At 32.6% G+C, this 26,136-nt stretch overlaps 1 protein-coding gene and 1 long non-coding RNA gene across 12 annotated transcripts in view; one reads left to right on the top strand and one right to left on the bottom strand.

The window, feature by feature from the left end:
• Positions 1-26,136, top strand: part of LOC132352565 (uncharacterized) — a 534,321-nt gene that overhangs the window by 390,252 nt on the left and 117,933 nt on the right. The gene's annotated exons all lie outside the window — the stretch shown is intronic.
• The window catches only part of POSTN (periostin), a 34,158-nt gene continuing 12,294 nt past the window's right edge, over positions 4,273-26,136 (bottom strand). Inside the window, exons 8-23 of one of the 4 annotated variants that reach the window (XM_059903119.1) lie at positions 25,888-26,100; positions 24,777-24,911; positions 23,470-23,618; positions 21,777-21,913; positions 21,058-21,188; positions 20,411-20,541; positions 20,202-20,304; positions 20,026-20,093; positions 19,255-19,300; positions 16,224-16,304; positions 13,064-13,153; positions 12,298-12,387; positions 11,456-11,533; positions 10,991-11,074; positions 6,564-6,605; positions 4,273-5,011 (exon numbers count right to left, since the gene is read on the bottom strand). In XM_059903119.1, the coding sequence (XP_059759102.1) occupies positions 4,974-5,011; positions 6,564-6,605; positions 10,991-11,074; positions 11,456-11,533; positions 12,298-12,387; positions 13,064-13,153; positions 16,224-16,304; positions 19,255-19,300; positions 20,026-20,093; positions 20,202-20,304; positions 20,411-20,541; positions 21,058-21,188; positions 21,777-21,913; positions 23,470-23,618; positions 24,777-24,911; positions 25,888-26,100 (1,616 nt within the window). In that variant the 3' untranslated portion in view covers positions 4,273-4,973. The remainder of the gene's footprint in view (positions 5,012-6,563; positions 6,606-10,990; positions 11,075-11,455; positions 11,534-12,297; positions 12,388-13,063; positions 13,154-16,223; positions 16,305-19,254; positions 19,301-20,025; positions 20,094-20,201; positions 20,305-20,410; positions 20,542-21,057; positions 21,189-21,776; positions 21,914-23,469; positions 23,619-24,776; positions 24,912-25,887; positions 26,101-26,136) is intronic. The other 3 variants (XM_059903120.1, XM_059903121.1, XM_059903122.1) reach the window with 3 other exon arrangements.

The raw sequence follows: 26,136 nt of genomic DNA on the forward strand, positions 1-26,136 counted from the left end.
ATAAATTTCAAAATGGTGTAAAATGGACAAGTTCCTTGAAAGACACAAACTACCAAATCTCATTCAAGAAAAAATAGATAATCTGAGTAACCTTATACTTATTAAAGAAATTGGATATTTAGTTGTTTCTTTAAAGAAAATTGCAAACCTTGATGATTTCACTGGTGAATTCTATCAAACATTTAAGGAGGAAAATATTATCAATTCTATACAAAACACTTTCTAAAAACTGAACAAAATTCTTCCCAACTCATCTTGTGAGGTCTACATTACCATGATACCAAACTCAGACAAAGAGATTACAATAAAAGAAAAGTATAGACCAATATCTCTCGTGAACATACATGTGAAAACTGTTAAAGCTTTCATAAATTGAATATATCATGACCAAGTGGAATTCATCCCAGAATGAAAGAGGTGAATGGAATGAAGGATTTACATCCAAAACATTCAAAATTAATTCCATTCAATTCACCATATTGTCAAACTGACAAAAAACAAAAACAAAAACCCACATGATCATCCCAACAGATGCAGAAAAATCATTTGGTAAAATTCAACATTCATTCCTGATAAAAATTCTCAGCAAACCTGAAATAGAAGTCACTTTCTTCAACCTGATAATGGAGAACTATGAAAAAGTAGTGATGCTAACATGAAACTAAACATCATACTTAAGGCTAAAAGAATGAATGAATGTTTTCCCTCTAAGATCATGAAGCAAAAAAATGCCCACTCCTGCCATTTCTATTCTAAATTATACTACTATTCAATTTCAACCAATGAAATAAGGCAAGAAAATATTAAAGGTATTAAGATGGCAGAGGAAAAAGTAAAATTGTCTTTATTTGAAGACAACATGTTTGTCAATGTAGAAAACAGGATGGAATCTACAAAAAGTCACTAGAACTAATAAATGAGTTTAACAAGTTTGCAAAATACAAGATCAATACACAGAAAATAAACAGTCAGCAATTGAAATTAAAAAATGCCATTTATAATACCATCAAAAATATCAAGTACTTAAGGAAAATCTACAAAAGATGTGCAAGACTTGTACACTTAAAATAATGAAACATTGGTACGGTAATTAAGGAATACCTATACAAACAGAGAGATATATTTTGTTCATGGTTTGGAGACTCAATATTGTGAAGATTTTGATTATCCCCAAATTGATCCATAGATTCAACACAATTTCAAAGTCCAGCAGATATCTCTTTTTTTTGGTAGAAATTGCCAAACTGAGTAAAAAATTCATCTGGAAATGTAAAAACTTAAAATAGCCAAAACAACTTTGAAAAATAGGAGCAAAGTTGGAGTACTAATTCTAACAGATTTATTGATTTATTTCAAACCAGTCATTGTGACATTTCAATTAAGATAGACAAATAGATGAATGGAAGAGAATAGAAAGAAACAGAAATATATACACAAATATATGGATTTTTGACAAAGGTATAAAAGGAAATCAGTAGACAAAGGATAGTCTTTTCAGAAAATGGTGCTGGAATAATTGGCTTTCTATAGAAAAAAAGAAGAACCTCGGTTCATACCTTGTACTATAAACAAAAAGTAATTCAAAATGGATCATATGCATCAATGTAAAACCTAAATCTAATAAAGACTTCTAAAAGAAAACATAGAAAATTTTTGTGACCTTTGGTTAATAAAAGATTTCTTAGATATGACACCAAAAGTACAATCCATAAAAGGAAAAAAAAAGAAAATAGGCTTTGGTATCTTCAAAAACAATGCTAAGAGAATGAACAGTTACGTCCCATGCTATGAGAAAATATTTTCACCTTATATAGCTGATAAAGGACTTGTATCCATGATATATAAGGAACTCTCAACTCAATAATAATAATTTTTTAAAAAACAACTCAAAATTGGCAAATGATTTGAACAGACACTTCACCAAAGAAGATATACAAATGTCAAATAAGCAGATGAAAAACATACATTAGGGAAATGCAAATTAAAACCACAATGAGATACCACTACACACCTATTAGAAAACCTAACATTAAAAAGACTGACCATGTCAAGTGTTGGCAAGAGAAACAGGAACTCTCATGCACTTCTGGACGGAATGCAAAACAATAGAACGCCTTTGGAGTTTGGAGTATGATTTGGCAGTTTCCTAAAGCTTTAATCCTATACCTTTCGTCTGGTCCTGCCATTCCACTCCTACATATTAATCCAAGAGAAAGGAAAGCCAAAGAAGAAGCCATGCATACTATGTGATTCAGTTTATAAAAGGTCTAGAAAATGCTGTTGTCTATAGTGACAGAAAGTAGATCACTGGTTGCTTGGATACTATGGTCTCAACAGAAATCTCTATAAAGCGATATTTCTCAAAGTTAGGGTGGTGGACCTTGTGCATCAGGACTGACTAGAAGGGCTTATTTTAAAATTCAGCCTTAAATTTAATGCCACTTATGCAGAGGATGGTTAGAAAAAGAGCTGAAATAAAGTAGTGCAGAGTAAGCACAATTTCAAAAACAGATGTGTTTGCTCTATTCAAGTTTATGCTTGCTGGGTAATGGGCATGTGGTAAGCTGATTGATGGCCTGATTTAACAGTACAGTGCAAAATAAGAAAAGTTACGTAAATTCATTAAGCCTCATGTTTTTCTTATGAAACTGGAGATAATAAGACTCTTGAGAATTTTTAAAGGAAAAAATATTGTGTGTAAAAGCACATACTACTCTGCAGCTTCGATTTGTAGAAAGTGTCCCAGGAAGATTGATATCTATCTACCTATCTATCTATTGATCTATCTATCTACTTACCTATTTTAAATTCTTATTTTGCAGTTTTAAATTATTGTTTATTTTCATATGTTTTAACCTTCTTTCTTTTTATTTGTATTTGTTTATTTCTATTTTATAAATAATTTCTCTTTAAATTTTATCTTTATATTTGCTTATGTCACTTGGCTGTCTTTTCCCAGAGACATATGCTAGATTTTTGTATGTATACTCTCAAATACTGATTTTTTTTCTCCTATGGTACAAAAAAACCCATCAGGGCCTTAAAATTAAAGGTAACAGTCTTTAAAAAAAAACCCTCGGTTTCATCCCTACTGTCTCCGATGACCATGTTCAAAGTCGAACTTTGCAACACCTGGTTCATTATCAGATGCAAACCCTGAAGGGAGCTAACTGAATGAATCCATATACTCTTTGTTCTATGCAATCAACCTGTGATCTTCCAGAGCATTATTAACAACATGCTGTCTGTCTGGAATAGCCATCTGTGTTGATGATGATGTAATATAGTCTACCAGCACCATCTTACGTAACCACCTCCTTTGAATCATTTTGGTTAAATCACAGCCACACTCTGTCCAGTTTAGATTGTAGTCCAAAGATTCTCTACATGAGTACTGAGTTGGTAGGACATTTTGTCTCTTGGCAAGGGCTCTAAATGCTAGACATAAATCTCACCACTGTCCACAGTAGGAAACATTCTGGAAAACCCAGGCTATCCAGGACTTCCGCAGTTAGTGGCACCATTAGAACTTTATATCTCGCTTCCTTACCTCAATTGCTCCTCAAAGAACCAATGCTTTTCAGCTACCTCAAATCTTTTCAGATCCTTTAGTATTACTCTAGTGCTGAGCCTCTGATCCAAGAAGTATCTTTAGTTTGGTCTTCCTCAGTTTTATAGTCTCTCAATGACCAACTTTCAATGCATGATATAATTTATCACACTATCACAAGTCAGTTTCTCAGCAGTATGGGTTCTATTCCCTGTCTGCTCTTATCTCTAGTCCAAGATAAGGATGACATTTGTTGAGATCTGAGTAGATCAAACTGATCTCTTTATCATTCTCAGCAAACAAATATTTTTCTTCCCCCCTTTTTCATGCAGTAGACCCTTATGTTACTTCAAGTCTCTGTTAAGGGCATCTCTTTGGCTCCTTCTATGTTAGCCTAAGCCTAGGAATAATTAATTGAGGTATTTGTGCTCCTGTAGTGCTGTTTATTCTTCTGTTATAGCCCATGGTACATTGTGGATTATTGATTTGTCTTTTTACCCTTTGAGGACAGTAGTTGTCTAATTCATCTTTTGAATCCTCATAACTTAGCACAGTTCCAGGGTTATATTATGTACTCAGTTGATGTTTAATTATTGCTTCATTGTATAATGATTATTTATATATCATAATAGTTTTAAAAATTTGAAAAACACTAAATTCATTCAATTTCCTTTAATGAGTATTTGTTATAAAAAAAAAAAAAAAGAGGTATAAAGTCCTGTTCCCAAGTCCAAACCTCTTATTAACTTAAACCTTGAGTTTTTTGAATTACCCAATTTGAAGTAATTCTTTTTATACCTGAAAAATGGATTTATTGAAATGTTTGAGATAAAAATATGTATTGCAAGAAGCATAAGACAAACATTTCAAGAGTACAAAATTAGTTGTAGAAATAACATAATTTTCTGGTAAACCCACATTGTATTACAAATGTGCAAAGCTTTTTGATGTAAAAGTTTTGGTTTTGACATTTTTTTTTAATACTGAGCACCAATTTTTATTTATCCATTTCCCGTTGAGAGGTAACCCCTTGCATGCATTTTATCTCTCCATTATTCAAGGTTCAGTCTTCTCAAGGGGTAACAGCTCACCACTCTGAGATCTGAACTGTAATTAATCCAGTGGCAAGGATTTTCTCTCATGGATTCCAGAGTTAGCCAGAAATTTTAATGTCAAGATGTAAAAGCCTGTAAGGTGTTACGTTTCCCTCAGATTCTATCCCACAGGAGGCTAAACCCACAATTTCCCTCCTGTTTCTCATTCAGAAAAAAAAAATACTATATTTGCATTCAGAATTGTTCAGTGATTGCTTTTTAGTGTTGGTGGTTCATTTCGTCATGTCAGCGTAACTCTCATATTTTTCCTTTAAGATCAGGTTGTTGATTTAGGGCTTTGTAAACTTTGTTGTCTGGTGTCTGGATTTTCACTGAGGACGATCTTCCCTTGATCGTCTTCTAGATCCTGATTAGGAAGAAGGGAGAGCATATAGATTGTAAATGTGATGAAACTATAGTGTTTAAGAATATGATATTTTATGCATAACTATATCTATAAAAGACCATCATTTCTTATAATAAATGTTAGATTATCTTTTCTTAATAATATATTCTGGTTATGATGATGAAACCAAGTCCTCTTTTGATCAAAGGTATATGAAAATAATAATTTAAAGTGATGATTTTAGTTCCTTAGAAAATTTGGATGAATTTGCATGTTTAGAAGAAATCTGTGATAAAGCCTTCAGTTAAAAATTATGTGTACAGCATAAATGTCCTGCGTTAGATGAATGGATAAAGAAGATGTGGTACATATATACAATGAATATTACTCAGCCATAAAAAGGAACAAAATTGGGTCATTTGTAGAGATGTGGATGGACCTAGAGTCTGTCATACAGAGTGAACTAAGCCCAAAAGAGAAAAACAAATATCGTATATTAATGCATATATATGGAATCTAGAAAAATCTTACAGATGAACCTATGTGTAGGGCAGGAATAGAGATGTAGACATAGAGAACGGACATGTAGACACGGGGGGGGAAGGGGAATGAGGGGCTAATTGGGAGATTAAGTTTGACATAAATACACTACCATTTGTAAAATAGCTAGTGAGAACCTGCTTTATAGCACAGGGAGCTCAGCTCGGTGCTCTGTGATGACCTAGTTGGGTGGATGGGGGGTGGGTGGGAGGGAGGTCCACGAGGGAGGGGATATAGGTATACATTTAGCTGAGTTACTTCATTGTACAGCAGAAACTAACACAACATTGTAAAGCAATTTTACTCCAATAAAAAATAATTATGTGTACAATTGAGTCTTTAGTTTCAAATGTCTAGATTGGACTGGGTTAAAATCAGATATGCCTATAATGCATTTATAAGCCTTCAACTTCTTTTGACTATTAGTATATAATTATCTTAGAAATTCCAAACATGTAATTGTTTTAAGTTCCACAAGGAAATCTTTGAGTTTTGAATGCATCAGAATGTAAGGTAACCTATGTGGAAGATTAGAAAATGCACATAAATAAAGTTATAAAGAAAATCATAGTGCATGGGTGATATATACATGTATATAACCTACACATTATATCAAAATTTTGTACATACCTTTATTAATCATTTTCTGTATGTGTACAGTAGATACAGTTTGGAATTTATTTTTGTCTCAAACTGTAGCCTCATTTTAAATAATAGTTTCACAGAGTTCAGGTCTACCTGCTACCTATTTTTGCTCGACTCTGGTATTTAAGGGTTTCTTTTCAAATTAATTCTACTTGAGTCTACCCCAGTGGTTCAGTATGTCTAGCACTTTACATGAGTATAATTGCCTTTCTTTTAACATTTGTTTTTCTTATATTTTATTAATAGTGAAAGATTTATTTTCTGATTCGTATCATCAAAATACTTTGCTCAAAATAAAATGTATTAGAATACTCTCCTTTTCTTTGGTTTGTCTTAATACAACAAAAGGTTTGTCATATATGCAAATTACCATAGTCAATATATTTACCTTGAATTCTTCTGTTGGCTTGTATCTTCCTCACAGGTGTGTCTGAAATTAAATAGCTTTAGTTAAAAATACTTTGAAATTATGGCTAATATGAGACAGGAAACCATAGTTGAGCAGAAGAGTATAAAGTTTTAAATAAACATCATGTAAACATGTAGATTTCTTTTGGAATAGTGAGACTTTTGCACTGGCAACAAACAGACATTTGTTTTCCATATATCATAATGAATGTTTACTATTTGCAAAACATATTGTTTTATTAGGGCATGTAGCACCCCAGATGATGTTCCATATTTGCATGGAGTGACTTACATGACTTTTTCACCCTTTTTATGAAAAGCATCACTTTATGATGAAAGGATGTCTAACATTCTATAAAGTTTAGCAGAAGTATCTTCCCAGAGATATCCACGCATTTTTTCCAGTCATTCCTATTTGTGATGTATCAGACTTCTGCCTCTGTAAAATTCTCATTGTAAATTAATTTATGATCAACTTATAATACATGAGGACAACAAAATATCATAACTCTAGAAATATACCAGTAAGCAATTCAGGAAGTGTGTGCCAACATACTCCCAAATTTAATTCCAATCCTACAAGACCATTTAAAATTTAAGTAGCTAAAAATAATAAAAGCTTTCTTATTTTAGAATTTTAAGTGTCTCATAACAATGCAGTTTTTTGTTGTTATAGTTGAAAAATACTTCCCAATTCCTCATTTTTCTTTTAACTCATTGACAAGACCACTTGGTCAACCTAAATTCACATTTTCATTCTGTCGTTGGACATTTGAGATCAATGAATAAGTGTGGTCCCTATAGCGGCTTTGTTTCTCTGCTTACCTTCTTTATTTTTTCTCCAAGTTTTGACTTCTTGATTTTTATATATCATCTATACTCAACAATAAAGTCAAAATTTTTGTTTTATATATTTATTCAGTGCTCTGAAATCCCATAAAAAATAAGACATGAGACTATCACCAACAGTATTTTGGGCTGTATAATATCAAGTTTTAAAAAAAGGGAAAGAAACATTAAGCATTTTTTGAAGAATTCTGTTTCTGTCTACATAGCACATTTCCAACATGTCTTTCCCCCCCCCCCCAGAATATAAGATACATAACCATTTAACACACTATATTAATACTATAATAAAATACAGAACTATAGAAAACCTGATTAGATTGGATAGTGAGGGAAAGTTTATGTGAGATAGAAAAGTCTGAATTATGGAATATGCTCCAGTTGATATATTTTTCTTAACTTCAGGTTTACTTGATCACAAAAAATGGCTTATGAAATATTGTCACGAAAAGATGGATCCAGTCTTTAAGCAGTGAATAAAAGCATTGTTTATAATGACTTATTAAATTCCAAAGAGCACTTATTATGCAATTTAAAACAAGATTTCAACATTACTTTTCAAAACAAGCACTTACACTCAGATTTTCTTCTATAAATTTGGCAGCATCCAATTAATATATATCCAATGAACTAACTTGTTAATTTATTACTATTTGGCTATGATAAAATCAAAATAAGCAGTGTTCATTGTGGCAAACAAACATCTCTGGAAGAAAAGCTTGATTAAAGTGCAGAAAACCAGATTTGCTCTCAGTGGCTCTCTGCCATCTCAAACTGAATGACACTTGTATTAGGTCGTGTTTAGAGAAGCGAAATGTGGCAAGATAAATCAGTCATTGAACAATCCCACAAAAATGCTCCTCTCCACCGCATGTTTCCTGAAACATACAAAATGCTTCAGCTCACTTATTTGCAAGATTTTTGCATTTTTACATGGCTATGACTTTGGAAATTTAGAGTGTAAAGTATTACTTTGTTGACCATGTTAACGTTAATTGACCGTAATCCTGATAGTAGCTAACATCACTGAGAGTTTATATGCGCTGAACATTATTCCAAGTGCTTTTCATATATTGATTCATTTATATGTAGGTAACATTACTATCCCCACTTTTCAGATTAAGAAAGCAAGGAAGAAAAGCATCAATTTATAATACAAGTTAGTTCAAGTTGGAACCCAGATTGGAAGCCAGACCAACAACCTGATCCTCTGTTCTCTACAGAAGCCATAAATCTTTACATGTTATACAGGCAGATTTGTCAAAACCTTCCCAGATAACTTTTTGTTGTTGTTCCTTTCTCCATAGCCTACGACTTTGCTGTTCTCCCTTAATTACTTTAGTAGTTTCAGTAAATGTAGTTCTATCTAAGACAAGAGTGAAAAACTCCACACATTTTATGAGAAAAATTTTTAGTTAAGTGGTCTGAAGTGTTTCAATGACAGATCATAATATTAGTACCAAACTGACCACTTAGCCATTTTAATAAGCATGACCTAAATGATTGAGGAATACACTCAGTTCATCAAAATGTACTATATGTACCACAATATGAGCAGTTCAGATAGAAAACTCCAAGCTTTGAGATGAAGATCACATTTACCTATAGATCAATTATCAATACTCTGAAAGAAAAAAAAAAACCAATCTTGCATGACATAATCTTTATTTACACCAGCTTCTTTGTAAATTGGTGTCTCTTGGGATCTAGACAAGAGACACTTGTTACTCAGTGTTGACCCAATGGTTGACCCAGTGGTTTTAAAGGGCTGGAAGAAAGAAAACTAGCATGTCCACTTAGTGTCCAGATATTAGTAACTATACTGCTTATATTGTCTTTCTTATGAGAAAAAAAAAAAAAAACCCTTGGAAATGTTTTGATAAAAACTTATGTTGTGACATTGACAAAACCAACGTGTTATGAATATGTGGAGAAACCAAATACTGGGAACTAAAGGAATCAACCTTTGGGATGAACATAAACCAGAGTTAAAGAAAGATTCCATTAGCAAAAATCAGAGTATCTTATTCTTGTAACAGGTATTATCTTCTCTTGGCTGAAGTTAGTCTTCAGTACTTAGTTCGTTATTTATAATGGACTTGTTAATGGGGGCTTATTGAAGGGGAGGAAAACATACTTACCGAAGTTTAAGCCTAAATAAATTAAAGCAATATATACAAGTGCAGTTACTAATTGGTTCATTCTCTACAAAGCACTGCCATTCTACAAAGCCGCTTACTATGGCAAGGACTGAAAAAAAAAAAAGAATTCAGCTTAATTTTCATGTCTTCACGTCTTCCCTCAAATCCCTACCTTTTTCTAGTACAGTGTTAAGCATTTAGAGGTAGATGAGTAAATTCTGTATTAGATCTCACAGGAAACTGGTTCTGTTGTGTCTTTGGGAGTGTCACATATTCCCTACAGTCTGAAAGGAAATCTTGTATTTTTCAGACACAAATTTTTCTATTGAGGGGAAATTCAATCATTGGTTCAATAAAAATTATTTATTTTTACTATCACTGAACAGTATCAATACTATGTAAGAGATTCTACCTATATAAAAATAAAGAATAAGGAAACAATAATTGCCAAAAATATACACGGTCCCAAGAGAATTTACAACTTCTTGGACGTAGTACTACAATTTTTAAAATTTTAAGCATAAAACCCATTGGGACCATACTTTGGATAAACATTGAACTTCAATTTAGTGTTTATCAATTCACAGTATATTTCAAAGAGCATATTTGATTTTTCTAGATAATTTAAATACTTGTTTCTCTAAAACAATTTCTTACCTTAAATTCTTTTATTGTTAAGAAAATGAACTAGAAATTAATTTATTCAAATACCAATTACCCAAATTATACTTTATTAACATTTACTATTTCTTTGAGTAATTACCATTGAGAGTTTGTGTAAGATTTTGAATTCTTTTTTTTCTTCTTTCCTTTTAAAAGTAGGTCCTTTTAACGCCACAGGCAGAGAACATTCCATATTTTAAATATTAAAATTAATTTCATATGCAAAATAATTTACAGCTCCAGGTATAGATTATCACTCAAACTGTTAGAAGAAACAGATAACCCATTCCCAAGTATGTAGTTTTGGAAAATAAAAATACTAAATGCAATTTTTTTTGCTAGATCTATGCACTTAAAAAATTCATAAACATGCCTCTTATTATTGATGGCGCAGTGAATACATTTTTTAAAATATAAAAAGTATTTCAATTTGGGTTTCTTTAAATAACTACCAATTTTTAAAGTATCCCCCTTTCACATACTAAAAATATCTTTACAGTTGTCTGTATCAAAGCAAAAAAATATTCACTGCTCCCCATTGAACTTTTTAAAGACTGTTTAAACTAGTAATTCTTTCTTTATAACGCTTACTATAATGACCGTTGACCCAATCAGTCTGTTAAGACAGACATGATGTTGTCTTTTTTAACCTAATTAAAACAAAACAAAACAAAACCTGAATGCTCAGTCTTTAAAAAGTTGAAAATCTCAGTTATCAGAACCTGTTAAGTGGGTTAGTTGTTTCCCTTTTACTAACCTCCCTGAAGCAGTCTTTTAATTTCTTCATCTTCAAATAAATGACCATCACCACCTTCAATGAATTTGGTGACCTTGGTGACCTCTGAGAGGATACATGTTTATAGCAGAAATTGGTTTATGTAATAAAAAGGCAGGAGATGTGATGTGATATATAATGGCATCTGCCCAACAATGAATTCCAGACCAACACTTGGTTCTTTCTTGGTTTTTAGTGTTACTTTTTGATAAACCAATTTTCTTACAAAGTTGTTGAACACTATATAGCAAATATAGAACAAAACAATCAATATGACTGTCATTTGAGTTTCATTCCCTATCTTTGGACTTTTTTCTTGTGTTGGTATGGAACTAGAACAAAGGAATGAGATAGAGTAGAAAGTGTAAGAGGCTTCAAAGATTATTTTAGACTTTGATATAGATAGCTTAAAGAAATCCACATTCTTATTCTTCTAGACATACTGACCTTCTTGCAACAATTTCTTCAGAGTTTCTTCTGTTTCTCCACCACTAGTTGAAATTCTAGTGTATTTTATTTCAGGACCTAAAGGAAAGACAAAAAAAAAAAAAAAAGGTTCTGAAACAAGGCTGGTCAAACTTCCTCTGTAAGGGTCACATAGTAAGTAATTTAGACTTCATGGGTCTGGGGTCTGTGGTCTGTGTTGCGGCTATTTAACTTTGTCCTTTAGAGTGCAAATAGCCATAGACACTGTGTAAATGAATGGTCACACTGTGTTCCAATAAAACTTTATTTCCATAAGTAGGTGTCATGGGCCATATTTGCTGACTGCTTGTTTAAACATGGACCACCAGGGAATTCCCAAAGACTTAAAAAATAGCTGAATTCAGAATTTTAGGCTAATTCACTGATGGAAGACTGATACAGAGGTTTACTGAAATTATTGATCAGTTGTTCTATACACACTTGCATATTATTTTGGTGTGTAGATGTGTATGTGTAGACCTTAAGATTAAAGGAAAATCGAAGGAGGGAATGGTTTTTCTTCTAGGATTTAGTAACTCATTAATAAATAGCAAAGTGAAGATAGTGTATTATATAATACACATGCATATTCATAATAAAAACACATGCTTATAGATTTGTCTCAAAATTTCCAATTCAGAGGAAAACATAGATTACATATTTAGGATTAGTATTATTTCTACCAAAAAAGAAATAAAGTAACTTCAGTAACCACTAAGAAAATGACTTAGTTTCTTTAATGATTCTTATAGAGATATTTTAGGATTAAATATGGTTTGCTCTTTATAATCCAGGCATAGTTCATATACAGAGTTAAAAATTACCTGTAATGATTCGTTCTTCTCTTGTCTCTTTTTCAGTTATTTCCACAGGCACTCCATCAATGATTTTGGTGTATTTTTTAATAATTGGCTCTGAAATAGGGGAAGAAAATGCATTTGATTTATCCCCTTATGGCGTCTAAATGGCCATAAGCTAGACGTTTTAATGATTAAATGTATTTCTCACAGCAGTGCCATTCAGAATTCAATCATAATAATTTTGGGGATGTATCTCAAATAAATTCATATAGCAGAGGTCTAAAAGGTAGTGGTTATGTCCTGAATCTTGGGTAAGGGAAAGAGCCAACTAGCAAGCTAACACTCCGTGTCATACTTGTCTCTTGACTGCGGAATGAGTGTTCAGGGAGAATCCAGGGAATTATACATCATTAGAATGGGAATCTTATAAGTCCTAGAAGTGACTTATCAGTCAGTCTTATAGAATGGCCACTCTTTCTTCTAAGTACAATATGTTCTTTTGTATTGACATGATTGTTTTCATTATATTTCATAATCATCCTTGCATATGCAGAGTAATGACAGTTTTGTTGGAACTGGTGAGTTAATGGTTAAATCGATTCCAACTATATCCATTAAAAGGTAAACTATGTTTTAATTGATTGGCTAATAAGAATCCGTAACTGAGAAAAGTTTTCCCACAATTTATATAAAACAAAAGTCCAAGAGAAAACCTCAGATATTCAATATATTTAAGCCAACACTGTTTGAAAATGTTCACAGTAGGCTACAGGAAACACACAGAACGCACCTCCATGGATCACTTCAGTTACTGTTTCACCTTCTTTAATCAGTCTGAATTCAGGTTCACCTTCAATTTTGACCTTTGTTATTGTGGGTCCTAAGGCATTGTTTTAGGAGACAAATTATCATGTTAATGTAGTCCTTTAAATTTACCAGAACAGGAAATTTATTTCAACATTTGGTGTTGCTCAAATTTCAAAGTGGTTTCAGGCTTTATGAAATCAGTTTTAAACAGTTCCCATTGTCCTCAAATTAAGCAGTATTTATGAGAACAAATGACTCAGTCTATCGGTGTGCTACTAAAATAACTTTCATCTGCTTTAGCATTTAAATTGATGTTTAATTGATCCGTTTATTCATAGTTGTAAAGTATGATCATGCAAAATATTAATATGTGACTATACATTGTGAATCATACAGTATGTACAAATTTGAGTTGCTCTAATGATAACTAGTGTAGATCTTACTTTACCATACTGATATTGTCTATTACTTTCTTTTCTTGTTAAATTTTTAATTTAATTTTTAATCAGTCAATATCTTACATTTTTTATCTAATGGGCATAACACTGAACATCAAAAAAGCCCAACTTTATGCCTACCTTTAAAATATGAAATTCAGGTTTTATGAGAAAATAGATTTGAGTACTTACCTTCTATTTGTGAATGATGCACATATTTACTGATTAATAGTTAAACAGTCCTTCAAATGCAAAAGTTAAGTGTTGCATTTGACTTGCAAAATGATTTTGCTCCCAGAGAAAATCATTTTGAATGTTAGAAAGCAGATTACTACATTAGTTAATCAAGACTGTTTCTTAGAGAAGTTCAGTACATTTAACTCATACTGTGACACCCTTCAACAGTTGAATATAACTATATTTGCTTGTCTTTGAGAGGGTTTATTTGTTTGTTCAGAAATTGTCAATGTACACCATTACCCAGAATTATATAGTCTAGGACAATCTAAAATAATGAAAACAAGAGTACAGTTTATTCAAACAGTAAGTATTTCGCACCATAATATTTGATCTATGTGGTTAAGGGACACTGAGTATCAAAACGTAAGTCCAAGTTTTCAAGGTGTGGAAACTTCAAAAAGAAAGAACAGCTAAGGAGTTTAAGAACAGGAAATGAGTTAATAAAATATCCCAATAGACATTTCTTTAGTAGAGCCTCAACTGGAATTTCAGAAACATCGTCTATCCTTAAATTCTATGAAGGCAGGGATTTACTACCAAAAAAATTTTTTTTTCATATTTATTCCTGGCAGGCACCTACAAGAGTACACAGCACAATACGTGCTCAATACGTATTAAGTTGATTTATTCTTAATTCTAAAATTTGGTTAGGTACCGTTTATAAGAAACATCTTAAAATTGTGTCTTGGGGTCTAATTTATTTAGTAAGAATTCAAGAGTTATCGATGAATCAGCAAAAGTTCAAACAGTGAGAAGGAAATGCCAACAGCAATTCTAGAACTGGACAGTTGTAAATGGCCGCCAAAGTAAGTATTTGTCTCCCTCATTATGTTGCACAAAGTAAAACTTCCAAATTTTTTAACTGAAGAGTTGTTAATGCATAGGTGACTTGAAGCCATTTTTCATCTTAGTTCCCTTCATAGGAAAAACTCAAGTAGAGCTGATGCTTCATTGTGTTCCTAATTGAAGAAAAGTAATACAATAGAATCCTGCTCACAAAGATTGGGAAGATAAATGGGTTGAATGAAGAAGCTTGAAAGAAAAGAGAAGAATCTTTGAAAATAAAAATAGTACATGTGAATGATTTTTACTATAGAAGCTGTGTACAAGTGATTATACAAAATTTTAGGGAATCTAATTTTTAAAAAAGAGTACAAGAATTTAAAAATCAAGGATCATTTTATCATTTTTCATTAAAATGATCAAGAAACATTTTCTCAACAAAAATTTCTGAGATTTAACTTCTTAAATTATGAAATTCTCTTCATCACTATATAAGAGCAATCAAATACTCAAATGACAATAGGTATGGTATTTTTTTAAAAAAAGCACAGATTCCAAATACCTCAATTTTAAGTCTCAAGAATGTATAAAAATATAGATAACTAACTAGCTAGGAAATACACTTTTACATACATACTTCTAATGTTTAAGTTTTAAGTAATGACTCACTTTTAGAGGAATCAAAAGTATTCAAGAAGTTGCCATCTCAATTCGTAAAATGAGAATACCCAAATCAAAGATAATTACAATAATAGTTTTCTTGAGATTCAATTGAGGATATCATCTATTCCTTTTTTGGAAGACTGTTTTATTCTTCTTACAGAATAATGAAGAAAACCTGGTCTTTCTTCTGTGGCCAGTCACCACAGTAAGATTCTTAGACATGGAAATAATTCTTAAGTTCCGATCCTTTAGGAGTAATTAAAATATGTGAAATGAAGGGGGCATCAGAGATGTTGGAGTTGGCTAACATACACAGTAGGGGGAGAGAGAAAAGTAACTTTATTTAATGCTCTAGTCTGAAACATCAGGAGATAAGTATATATGTAAGTATATATGTCTATTTAATGTGTTATATATGTATACATATAAGAATATGTAATGTGTATTATATATAGACACACATTCAGGGCTGGAATTAAGGATCCTAAGGTTTGACTCAACTGCACCAACTACTTATTTCCTCTGTTTCTGGTGGTTTAATTAAAAAATATATCATGTGTGGATGTACATCTTAAAAGCTTTCTTCAATATACAGCTTTTGTGCTCTCAGGTTGTTGAATCAAAAATGCCTGCACTTTTTGGAACACATCGCAAAAGTATAAAAGAGATTTATGTGAGGAGAGTGGAAACAAAACTATAAAGAGTATACTCTCTAAAAGAGTCTAGGTGCAGGAAAAATAGCTTAGGATTTATTTGTATAGTGAGTATCTGGGTACTAGTGCTAATGCAATGGTAAATTAAGTTCAAATGAAATCAAATACAAGCAAATGTACTGAAAGTATTAGGAATGCACCATCTACTCTGCTAAATAACTTGCATTCCGCATTCTGCTGTTAAATGAGCATGCCATTGATATAGAAATATTTAGCATGTTAGTTTCAAAAAGAATGTAGATACATTCATAGAGATCAGTCTATTATATGGATTTTTTAAGGAACCATGTATAACATTGATTTTTACCTTCTGTTTTGATAATAGGCTGAAGACTGCCTTCAATCACTTTAATTTTTGGTTCCACAACTTTGGTTATAATTTTAGTTGCTGAAAGTATAGAAAGTGGAACATAAATGATGTTTACATAAAAACAACCTGAACGAAATTGTCTCTTTTTTTGGGTCTTTGTTGGGTACTGAGGTATCAGATGTGGTAATATGTTCAGGCAGTCAGATACAGGAAATACTCATGGTAATTATCTAGTATCTTCTCATGTCCAGATGATGAACTCTGAAGTCCAGTGACTTGGATTTGTTCCAGTGAAATATATACTTGCTAAGTGAGGAATTCTATCTAGAAATCTATCATTTTGAACTGCACTACTAAAGCTCTTTACCTTCTTTTGTACTTCTTGAAAATATTGGCTGCATAGCAACAAAGACAAATAAACATGATTAATTTCATGCAATTCATAATATCTTAAATTGCATTGTTGGATTCTTTCTCAATTAGAAGAAGACATTGAGAGAAAAAGACTCAAAATATTTTTCATGCATTTGATAAGAGTGATACAGAAAGGAAAATACAAAAATAGTTCAGAATACTTAAATGTAAAAATGGATTCCAGCCAGCCAGACATGAGCTCTATGCAACAAATATGATATGATCATGTATTCAAATATTTAAGGTACAGGCTAAAATGGCTTTAAGTTTCAGCTTTATCATCATCATCATCATTTTTATACTGAAAGCTATGTATTTTGAATGTATGTCATCCATCCAACTGAAATAATAATAGTGTGCAAAATATATTTCAGATAGCAGCCAACTATTTGGTTGGCTCTTGGTTGTATAGATTAACTGGAAGTGTGCCTCTGGAGCCAGATACCAGAGCTACTACTGGCTCTTTATCATTTCTAATTAGAGCCTTAAAAGATGGATTCATTAGATAAAGCACTAAAGCTATCTGTGCAATCATAACAGACTGTATTGAAACATTAGAGGTGAGATATTAGCACAGTCTGGATTTCTGTCACATTCTCACTTCAGGTTTCTCAGATGTTTATCTGTGTCAACTCTTTGAATTAATATGGATTCTAGAGCTTAATTGTGACTGTGTCTCGGTTATTTCAGATTTTACATATTGAGATCTCAAATTATGAAACTAAAATATGTCAAATCTTTGTATCCAATTATTGATTCCACAGGTGGCCTGGCCACAGAGGAACCTTGCCATGAAGGTCAAATTCACAGAGGTCTCTGCTGCTACTATCAGAATGGGTTAATTACTTTTAGCTTAAATTTTCACTTCATGTTAAGGAACTTGAAGTTTAGAATGTTTATTGGGGTCCTAGTTTTGTTTCAGTCTTGCTTTTCTGAAGACTTAAATAGATTTGACAGATCACGGGCTGAGGATTAAATACTGATTTTCTTCCTCTGCACCTCAAATGTCATATATTTGACAACACATACTAAAGAGCATTTTCCCCCCTGACAATTTAAAATGTATGGTATTTGGGGGACAAGAATAATACATAGCAAGAAAATTAAAATTTTAGAGACAAGTCAATAAAGGAACATGAAAATGGAATCTTTGGTTTAATTAGTCTCAACCTCTGTTTGAACTATGCTTCAAAATAACAGCATACACGGAGAAGAGTTAAAGAAATATTCCACATCAGCATGTAAATCTCAGAGCTCTTTCAAGAGCTGTGAGTAAGTAGGTAAGATTCATTAGACTTGCATAATTGCATAAACTGTAGCTTGTTCTCTGTGAGAACAATTTAAGTAGAGGAAAATAAAGGAATTATAATATTTTGGCTCAATGTAAGCAAAATATTGCATTGACATATAAAAGGTAGTGGACCTCTCATGGATAAAGTAGAAAAGGTAAAGAAATGTAGTGCAGATATACATTTTTAGTGGAGGAAGATGACATAGCATTTCTGATGAATAGAGCCCATAAGCATTCTTTCATTTTTTATAAAGTATATCTTTAATAAGATTGTATACTTCCATACTGGAATCTAAACCATGTTGAATTATAAGTATTCCAACTAAGTCATTGAAACAGTGCTGAGCTGGCCTGATACTAGGATTGTTTATGTTATTATTACATAATTAAAATCAGTAAGAACAGCAGACCTTTTGTTTTGCTCCTTACATCATCTTTACTCCTTTTCCATATCTAGTGTAAATATTAAGGAAAATTTTCTTAATTAAATAACAGGATGCTCATGGTATAAAATAGAATAATTCTTGCCAAGATAAATGTGGGAATTGAAGCAATGCTTTAGCTACTGATGCATTTTGAGTGTTGAATTATAGAGTCAAAACAAAATGGAAAGAATTTCTGTTTTGAAAGCTGCAGTGGAAGAGAGGAAAAAAGACAAAGGAGGAAAAAGCCACATTGAAAAAGAAATACTATGAGTTACATTTATGAAAATGAAATACCTTTGCCATTGTTAAGAAGTAGAGGTTTAATTTTGATAATCTGGTAGAGTCAGGAATAAAAGAACCTTGGAATCTAGAAACTCGAGGTTTATCACCTGACAATTTTTTTGTTCCTTCATCCAATTTTGAATGGGGAAGAGTTTTTGAACCACCAGCCCATAAATATTAGACTTCTCTGACAGCCTGCCCTTAGATGGCTGAGGTCTTGAGAGTGGAATGAGCTACAAATCTTTCAGCAATGTTATTTCTGTGTCCACATATTTGAATTTTCAGATAGCTCTCGAGTGCCTTTTAGCTAGCTCTCCTCTTTGTATGTTTGTGTGTCTTTTTTCCACTGCGTCTTTGCCACGCTAGCAGTTATATCTATATCAAGCTAGCAGATGAGTGAGGAAGTGGTTCATTGGAGTTGAAGGGTATAGTCAAGGCTGAGAGGTCTCATGCAGACCTCAAGCCCTGTTTCAAGTGAGATGAGATTTGCCATTGTTTGGAATTCTAAATACCAGATTATCAATCATCTCAGTAAACACAAAGAAAATTATTGGGTTTTCTTTTTTTTTTTTACATCTTGCCACTTATATGTGACAAATATTCATTATGTACTTACTGTAGACAGTTATGGGGATTTCTTTGAAGGTGCTACCACGAACAAACTGAAAATAAACATTATATTTAGTAACATGAAATGTAGTAGTTGTATTAACAAAATCTTGGCACCATGATTTTTAATTTTCACTGAAGTAAAGACAGTGAAGCTATCATTATATTTAGTAAAAATGAAGGCTTCATATAAATCATCTTCCAATTTCCTACTCTTGGGCAACATGGCATAAAATGGTTGGATTTGTTACTCAGAGTTTTAACAATTATAGAATAGCGAATCCCAAATTAAAAGTTCATTAAATAATACTTCCTATATTGTCTGGTGCTTTAACCCTACCAATATTCAACCCAATATTTATCCTAGAATATTCCTTTACCTTTAACTATTGTGATTAGTGACAATTTCTTATAAGCAAATATTTTATCTTTCCCTTATATTCTGTAGCAAAAATATTTGATAATAGAAAAATTATAGTTTTTTATCTACATGTTTTATCTTCCCTGCTGGACTGTAAACTTTTTGAATAAAGGGCCATATCTGATTCAGCTTAATATTTCTCATAATACTTAACATTCTGCTTGGCCCCAAGTAGCTTTTATTAAATCCTCCTTAAATAAAACCATGAAGAAATGATGCCAGTGTACCATTATAATCAACAAAGAGCAATGCAATCCCAGTGTACATCTACTTATTAATGTATACATTTCTAGTTTCTTATGTTAAACCTGCAATGTCTGTTCAACACATTAGAAACACATGCAATAACATATGTACCTTAATTTGGATGTATTTGATCAGTTTATTAAGTATTTCCAGCAGCTGATCATTTCCAACAGGTGTGTCTGTGAAGAGGAATATTAAATGAATATTGTAAGAATGGATGAAATAAAAATCTAGGTTTCTATTGAAAAAGAGTTATGTTTTCATTAATCAGTTCAATAATTACCAACCTGCTGGATAGAGGAGTTTATCTACAACATGAATGACACCATTTGTTGTCATGATGTCAGATTCTTTTGATTTCAATTCATTTACCAGAAGTGTATCATTCACCTATTAAAACAGGGCATAATGTCAATGGGAAATTTAATGAAATATGAACATTAGGATAATTGGATAATAGATTAACACTCTCATAGATTCATACTAGAGAACTTACTCCTTTCAGATAGATTTTGCTTCCTTGTGTGGTCTTTAAAATGTTAGTAACACCAGGTTCAAATCCCTTTCCAATGAAAACTCCTGGTGTCAGGTGATAAAGGATGATGTTTTGAAGAGCATTTTTGTCCCCTAGGGAGAAAAATATATATTTATTTAATAACATGTTATATATTTTGACATTTTGATATTATGAGGACGAAGGAGAAAAATATTTCCTTGTCTTTATTTTTTCCACACTGTAATTTCTCATAATGTCATTGTTCTCTCAATGTGATATCAGAGCTATGTCAAAACATGCAGTCCCTTCAATAAGTTCAATCAAAATATTATCCAACTTACTGGGAGAAAAAAGTCAAATTATTTTTGAAATTGTGACTACTTCTTTCTTTGTCACCTAGTTGTGTGGCCTTTAATAGAGACAACATAAGTGAACATCTAGTCCAACAACATTATGGTAAGCAGTTAATTGAGAACATTTATGAGTGACCCTCTAATTATTCCAAATGGAATTAAAGGAGACGAAGGCTAGCTGTGAATAAGAAAGAGGGGACACTTTGGGGGCTGATATCTGGGCAGGAACGCTTGAGGAAGAAATGAGATCCTGAAATCAAGGGGCAAATATATCTGGTGTTCACGTCTACTCACGAATAAGAATTTCCTTTTCTTCATTAGTCATTCCCTTAAAGGCATCGTTGGTTGGAACAAACAAGGTCCAATCTCCAGGCTGTGTCAGGAGCTCTTTCAAGTCTGCAGCTTCAAGTAGGCTGAGGAAGGTGCTAAGCAGGAAGGACATATGGACATATGTTTATTTTATTAGATTTAATCTAGGTAAGCCTACCCACCATGCATGAAATAGAGTAGAATCCCTATACGTGGAAGCATGAGAAAATGGTTCATACGTTTTCATATGTTTCCAATGCAATTTACTCTTAAAGGTTTATCATGAGGAAATTATTTAAATATACATATGATTCTTAAATTTCCTAAACTCTGTTTTCCCCCCTATAAAACTTGGCGAGGTCACACTTTATTTAATATTCTGCAAAATAGTCTTTGCTAGAATATACTATCATTTTTTAAAAACTTAATTATAAAAAAATTTGCAAGAAGTAGTTCAGTCTATTAGGTTGATTTTTGTTTGTTTGTTTGTTTGTTTTTTACTCACCAAATCATATTATGCTGTACCAGGAAGAAAAATAGTGTTAAGAACATATATTAATTTTAAAAACATTTGTATAGACTTTTTATTCTAAATTCTGTTCTCAGCAATACTGAATACCGAATGGATTTTGGAATACTTACTGTGAAACAAAACTATGCCAAAAGCTCTTATTCTCTTGTGGAGGTGAAACTAGTAAGCTTACCTAAAGCGCTTATCTTGTTTCAGTTTTTCATGGAGGGATTTCTCTGCTGGTTTGATGATCTCTCGGAATATGTGAATGGCACCATTTCTTCCTTGCTTGCTTCCTCTCACCATGCATGAATTTTCAATGCAGACAGCCTAGCAAAGAAATAAAGATACAGCTGTCCATTTCCTTACTTGAAATTCCCTATGTAGAAGAAGCTACATAATTGAATTTCTGGATGGGCTCTTCTAAGAGGTCACCTGACTTCTAATGCAAGAAAAAACAGTTTCTCTCCTCTGTTTTTAAGGTCTTGTACAATCTGACCTCACTTTTCCTATTCAGCTAGGTCTTCCACTACTAGGCAAGCTACCCTATGTGTGGGACAGGTAGTTTTGTCAGTAAATTTAAAAATTCCATATAATTCCACTTCTACATTTCCTGTCATTCCTCTCTAGGTTCTAATCATTCTTACAGACCCTCTTTAGTAAACTTTCACCCTTTAACTTTTTAAGACCCTCTTTAACCATAAAGTTTCATGACTTTACTGCCTCTTGTGATCTTCACAAATATTTAGTATATTATCTTGACTGTAAGACCCTATCAATTTTAAGTCAAATTACTGATTAAGTTATAGCATTTCTGAACAAATAATATTTATATATGTATCATTTAGAATGTGGTGCATTTTCTGCATCATTTAAAATGTGTGTCTTGGCCTTGTGGAACTATGGTGCACAGCACTGTGTGTCATGTTTAGTTCAAGGTAATGCTTGACTTCCTATGAATTCTTTTTAGCTGTAGCTGCAAGATTGCCTGGACAGAAACTGAGCAGCACCACTAGTAGCACTGTAATTCTGATAAGCAATATTTTCTAGAAATTTTCCCTCAGATAAAGCACATTAGAACCACTTACTAGAAATCTTTATGTGCCTATAAAAGTTTATCCTTAAAGCCATTCAAAAGAGATTCGGTGGTTGGATGATGGTCGTACATTAAAAGATCATCCTAAACATTGGATTCAATATAAAAATTACCTTGTAAACAGTAAAGTATGGTACTCTATAAAGCAAAAGCTTATTTTAAAGGAGTTTTAGTGATTTATGGAATTGAAATAATGCTTTAGAAAAAGTTATTTATAATGAAACAAGTGCAAATTATCAGAATTATTAATACACAGCACTTTTTGTATACTTTCCTCAAAGTCTTTTCAAACAAGCTATTCAATTCCCTGATCTTCCTATGAATATTTACTATTAAGACCACATTAATAAAATTCTAAGGAACATTTGTTACAAGAACAGTCTTTCGCAGATGTAGAGAATGGACTTGAGGGCACGGGGAGGGGGAAAGGTAAGCTGGGACGAAGTGAGAGAGTGGCACTGACATATATACACTACCAAATGTAAAATAAATAGCTAGTGGGAAGCAGCTACATAGCACAGGGAGATCAGCTCGGTGCTTTGTGACCACCTAGAGGGGTGGGATAGGGAGCGTGGGAGGGAGACGCAAGAGGCAGGAGATATGGCGATATATGTATACGTATAGCTTATTCACTTTGTTATACAGCAGAAACTAATACAACATTGTAAAGGAGCTATACTCTAATAAAGATGTTAAAAAAAAAAAAAGAAAAAAGAACAGTCTTTGACAAGGGCACGTCATTTGACATTTAGGCCAGTGTGGATATTTTATCTCATTCAGATTCACTTACTGTGCGATACACAAAGACTCTGAGCTGTTTGCCTCCAATGGTCTCAAGTTTTTGTCCATTGTAAAGCTCATTAAGGCCAACTTTTACTTTCAATATGTGATTCTGAAGAATTAATTTAAGAAGACGCTGATCCATGCTCAGAGTATCATCTATAAGTAAATTCATTACAAAAGAGTGTTATTTTGTTTATAAAGCAATAAAGTTTCTCCTGTAAGAGAAAATCATGAAAATGGGTAATCCCTACCACTATAGATCTTATGGATCCTACACTTATATAGTATATGAGTTGACTATATGCCAAAAACTAAGAATTCTGTGCACAAATTAGAAATTCCATGAGCTATTTCATCAAATGACTACAACATGATTCCAAGCAATCCAAAAAATGGGTTTCATCTCTCTGAGGGCCACATGGTTTTATGTGGTCACTGACAAAAGTTAAACTCTAAGCCTGGCCAAGATTTTCTCTGAGAATCTGATGTCCATTAGTCACATGAAAAACTACTGACGAATCATTTCTAAATTTATTTTTATTTATGGAGAGAGAGTTGAAGCATGTAACCTCTTAAAGACGGGTTGATGTCAACATGTATGGATATTATTATTACAAAAAGGAAAAACAGCATTTCTAGGAATTTGAATTTTCTTGTTAATAATTTTCTATGTCACAACCTAGTATTTGGAAAAACATTAAAAAGGTGATACTTATTTAGTTTTTAATTGCTAAATTTTGCCTAACAATTTAAATATGTCTTTGTGAAGTCATTTTTTTCTGCAAAAAGTGTCAGGTTGTATTAATCTAAACACAGTCCTTGAATAGCAGCTATTAGGTCAAATACTTGTAATAATAGTTCACATCATAATATGGAAGTGTATCATATTCTCTTGTTTGTATTTATTTATAATTTGATACCTTACTTTCAAATTCTGAGTTGCAAAATGCACCTACGTATTCCTAAATATTATTATGTTGGTGTTTAAATAAACAAATCAGATTTATTTTTCTTAAGATCTGTTAATACATCCATTACGTGTGCTGGAAATATGATCAGGTTCACAGAACAACTGAAGACTCCTTATCACAAACTTTCACTTCCTGTAGGCTATTATCTATTATAATGAAATGTTTTGAAATGAAGGACATTTTAATAGAGACTACATAGTGCTAATGCATTGTATGTGTAGCTGGTAAAGAAACTAATCAACACCTCACAAAATATCTATTATTTCTTAATGAAAACAATCATGGTGAAGAAACAATGTGTGTAGAGGAGGAAAGAGCAGGAATGACAGTGTCCAGTACATACCAGAAAATGCATTATTCACGGGTGCCAGCAAAGTGTATTCTCCATCTGGCCTCAGAGCAGATGCCAAGCCTAATTGGGCCACAAGGTCTGTGAAAGTGGTCTGCTGATTTCCAGCTAGCTCAATAACTTGTTTGGCTGTAAAATAAACCATCACCATTCAAACAATGTCATCGTTGTTATTACCATCATCATGAAATTAGTAAATCAGTTCTTGGCTATTTTCCATGAGCTATTTGCTGTACTGGCAATGTGACATCCTGCCTTTCCCTAGTAAGAGAGTTCCAGTTTCCCTTTTTTGGGGTTGATGACCAAAGAATTTCAGAAGGACAATATCTTTCTGACTTCTTGCTTTGCAGTTTTCTTGAATTCTTTATTACTTGCCTCTTATCTCTCTGCTCTTGTGAGTGCCATAGGTCTTTCATTTATCCAAAAGTAACCATTTGGTTATATCTTCCCTTCTGTTTTCAAGAAAAACTCTGGCACTGTGATAATCTTTATCAATATTAGGTATTAGAAGTAAGTCAGACAGAGAAAGACAAATATCATATGATATCGCTTACATGTGGAATCTAAAAAAATGGTACAAATGAACCTATTTACAAAACAGAAATAGAGTCATAGATGAAGAAACCAAACTTACAGTTACCAAGGGGGAGGGGGGGAAGGGATAAATTGGGAGATTGGGATTGACATATACATACTACTATATATAAAATAGATAACTAATAAGAACCTACTGTATAGCACAGGGAACTCTATTCAATACTCTGTAATGACTTATATGGGATTAGAATCTAAAAAAGAATGGATATATGTATACGTATAACTGGTTCACTTTGTTGTACAGCAGAAACTAACACAACATTTTAAATCAACTATACCCCAAAAAAATTCATTAAAAAAAAAAAAGAAACTCTGGAAAGCCAGAGGTCAATGCATGGAATGACCATGACTACACAAGCTGCCTATTTAGTACTCAGCTCATTGTTAATTTTGTGTTTGTGCTTCACATGGCATTCCTTATACTGCACATTTATTTTCCATGGGCCTACTCTTAAGGCATCTAATTGGTAAACGATAGTAGGTAGAACAATATGAAACTGTTGCTCACCAGAATCAGGAATCAGGACCTGATCAATCAAATGGATAACACCATTATTTGTCACAATATCTTTTTTGTTCACCATTTTGATTCCATTTACTGTTATGCTGTCACCATCACATCCTATCTCAATTGTGTTTCCTTCCAGAGTCTCAAATACTGCTCCTCCCATGATAGCCTCGGAACACTGGAGGGTGTTTAAAATGTGGTACTTCAAGAGAGCTGGAGGACAAAGTACAAAGAGTAAGCTTTCAGATC

This window comes from Balaenoptera ricei, chromosome 18, assembly GCF_028023285.1.
Source record: "Balaenoptera ricei isolate mBalRic1 chromosome 18, mBalRic1.hap2, whole genome shotgun sequence".
Taxonomy (NCBI): Eukaryota; Metazoa; Chordata; class Mammalia; order Artiodactyla; family Balaenopteridae; genus Balaenoptera; species Balaenoptera ricei.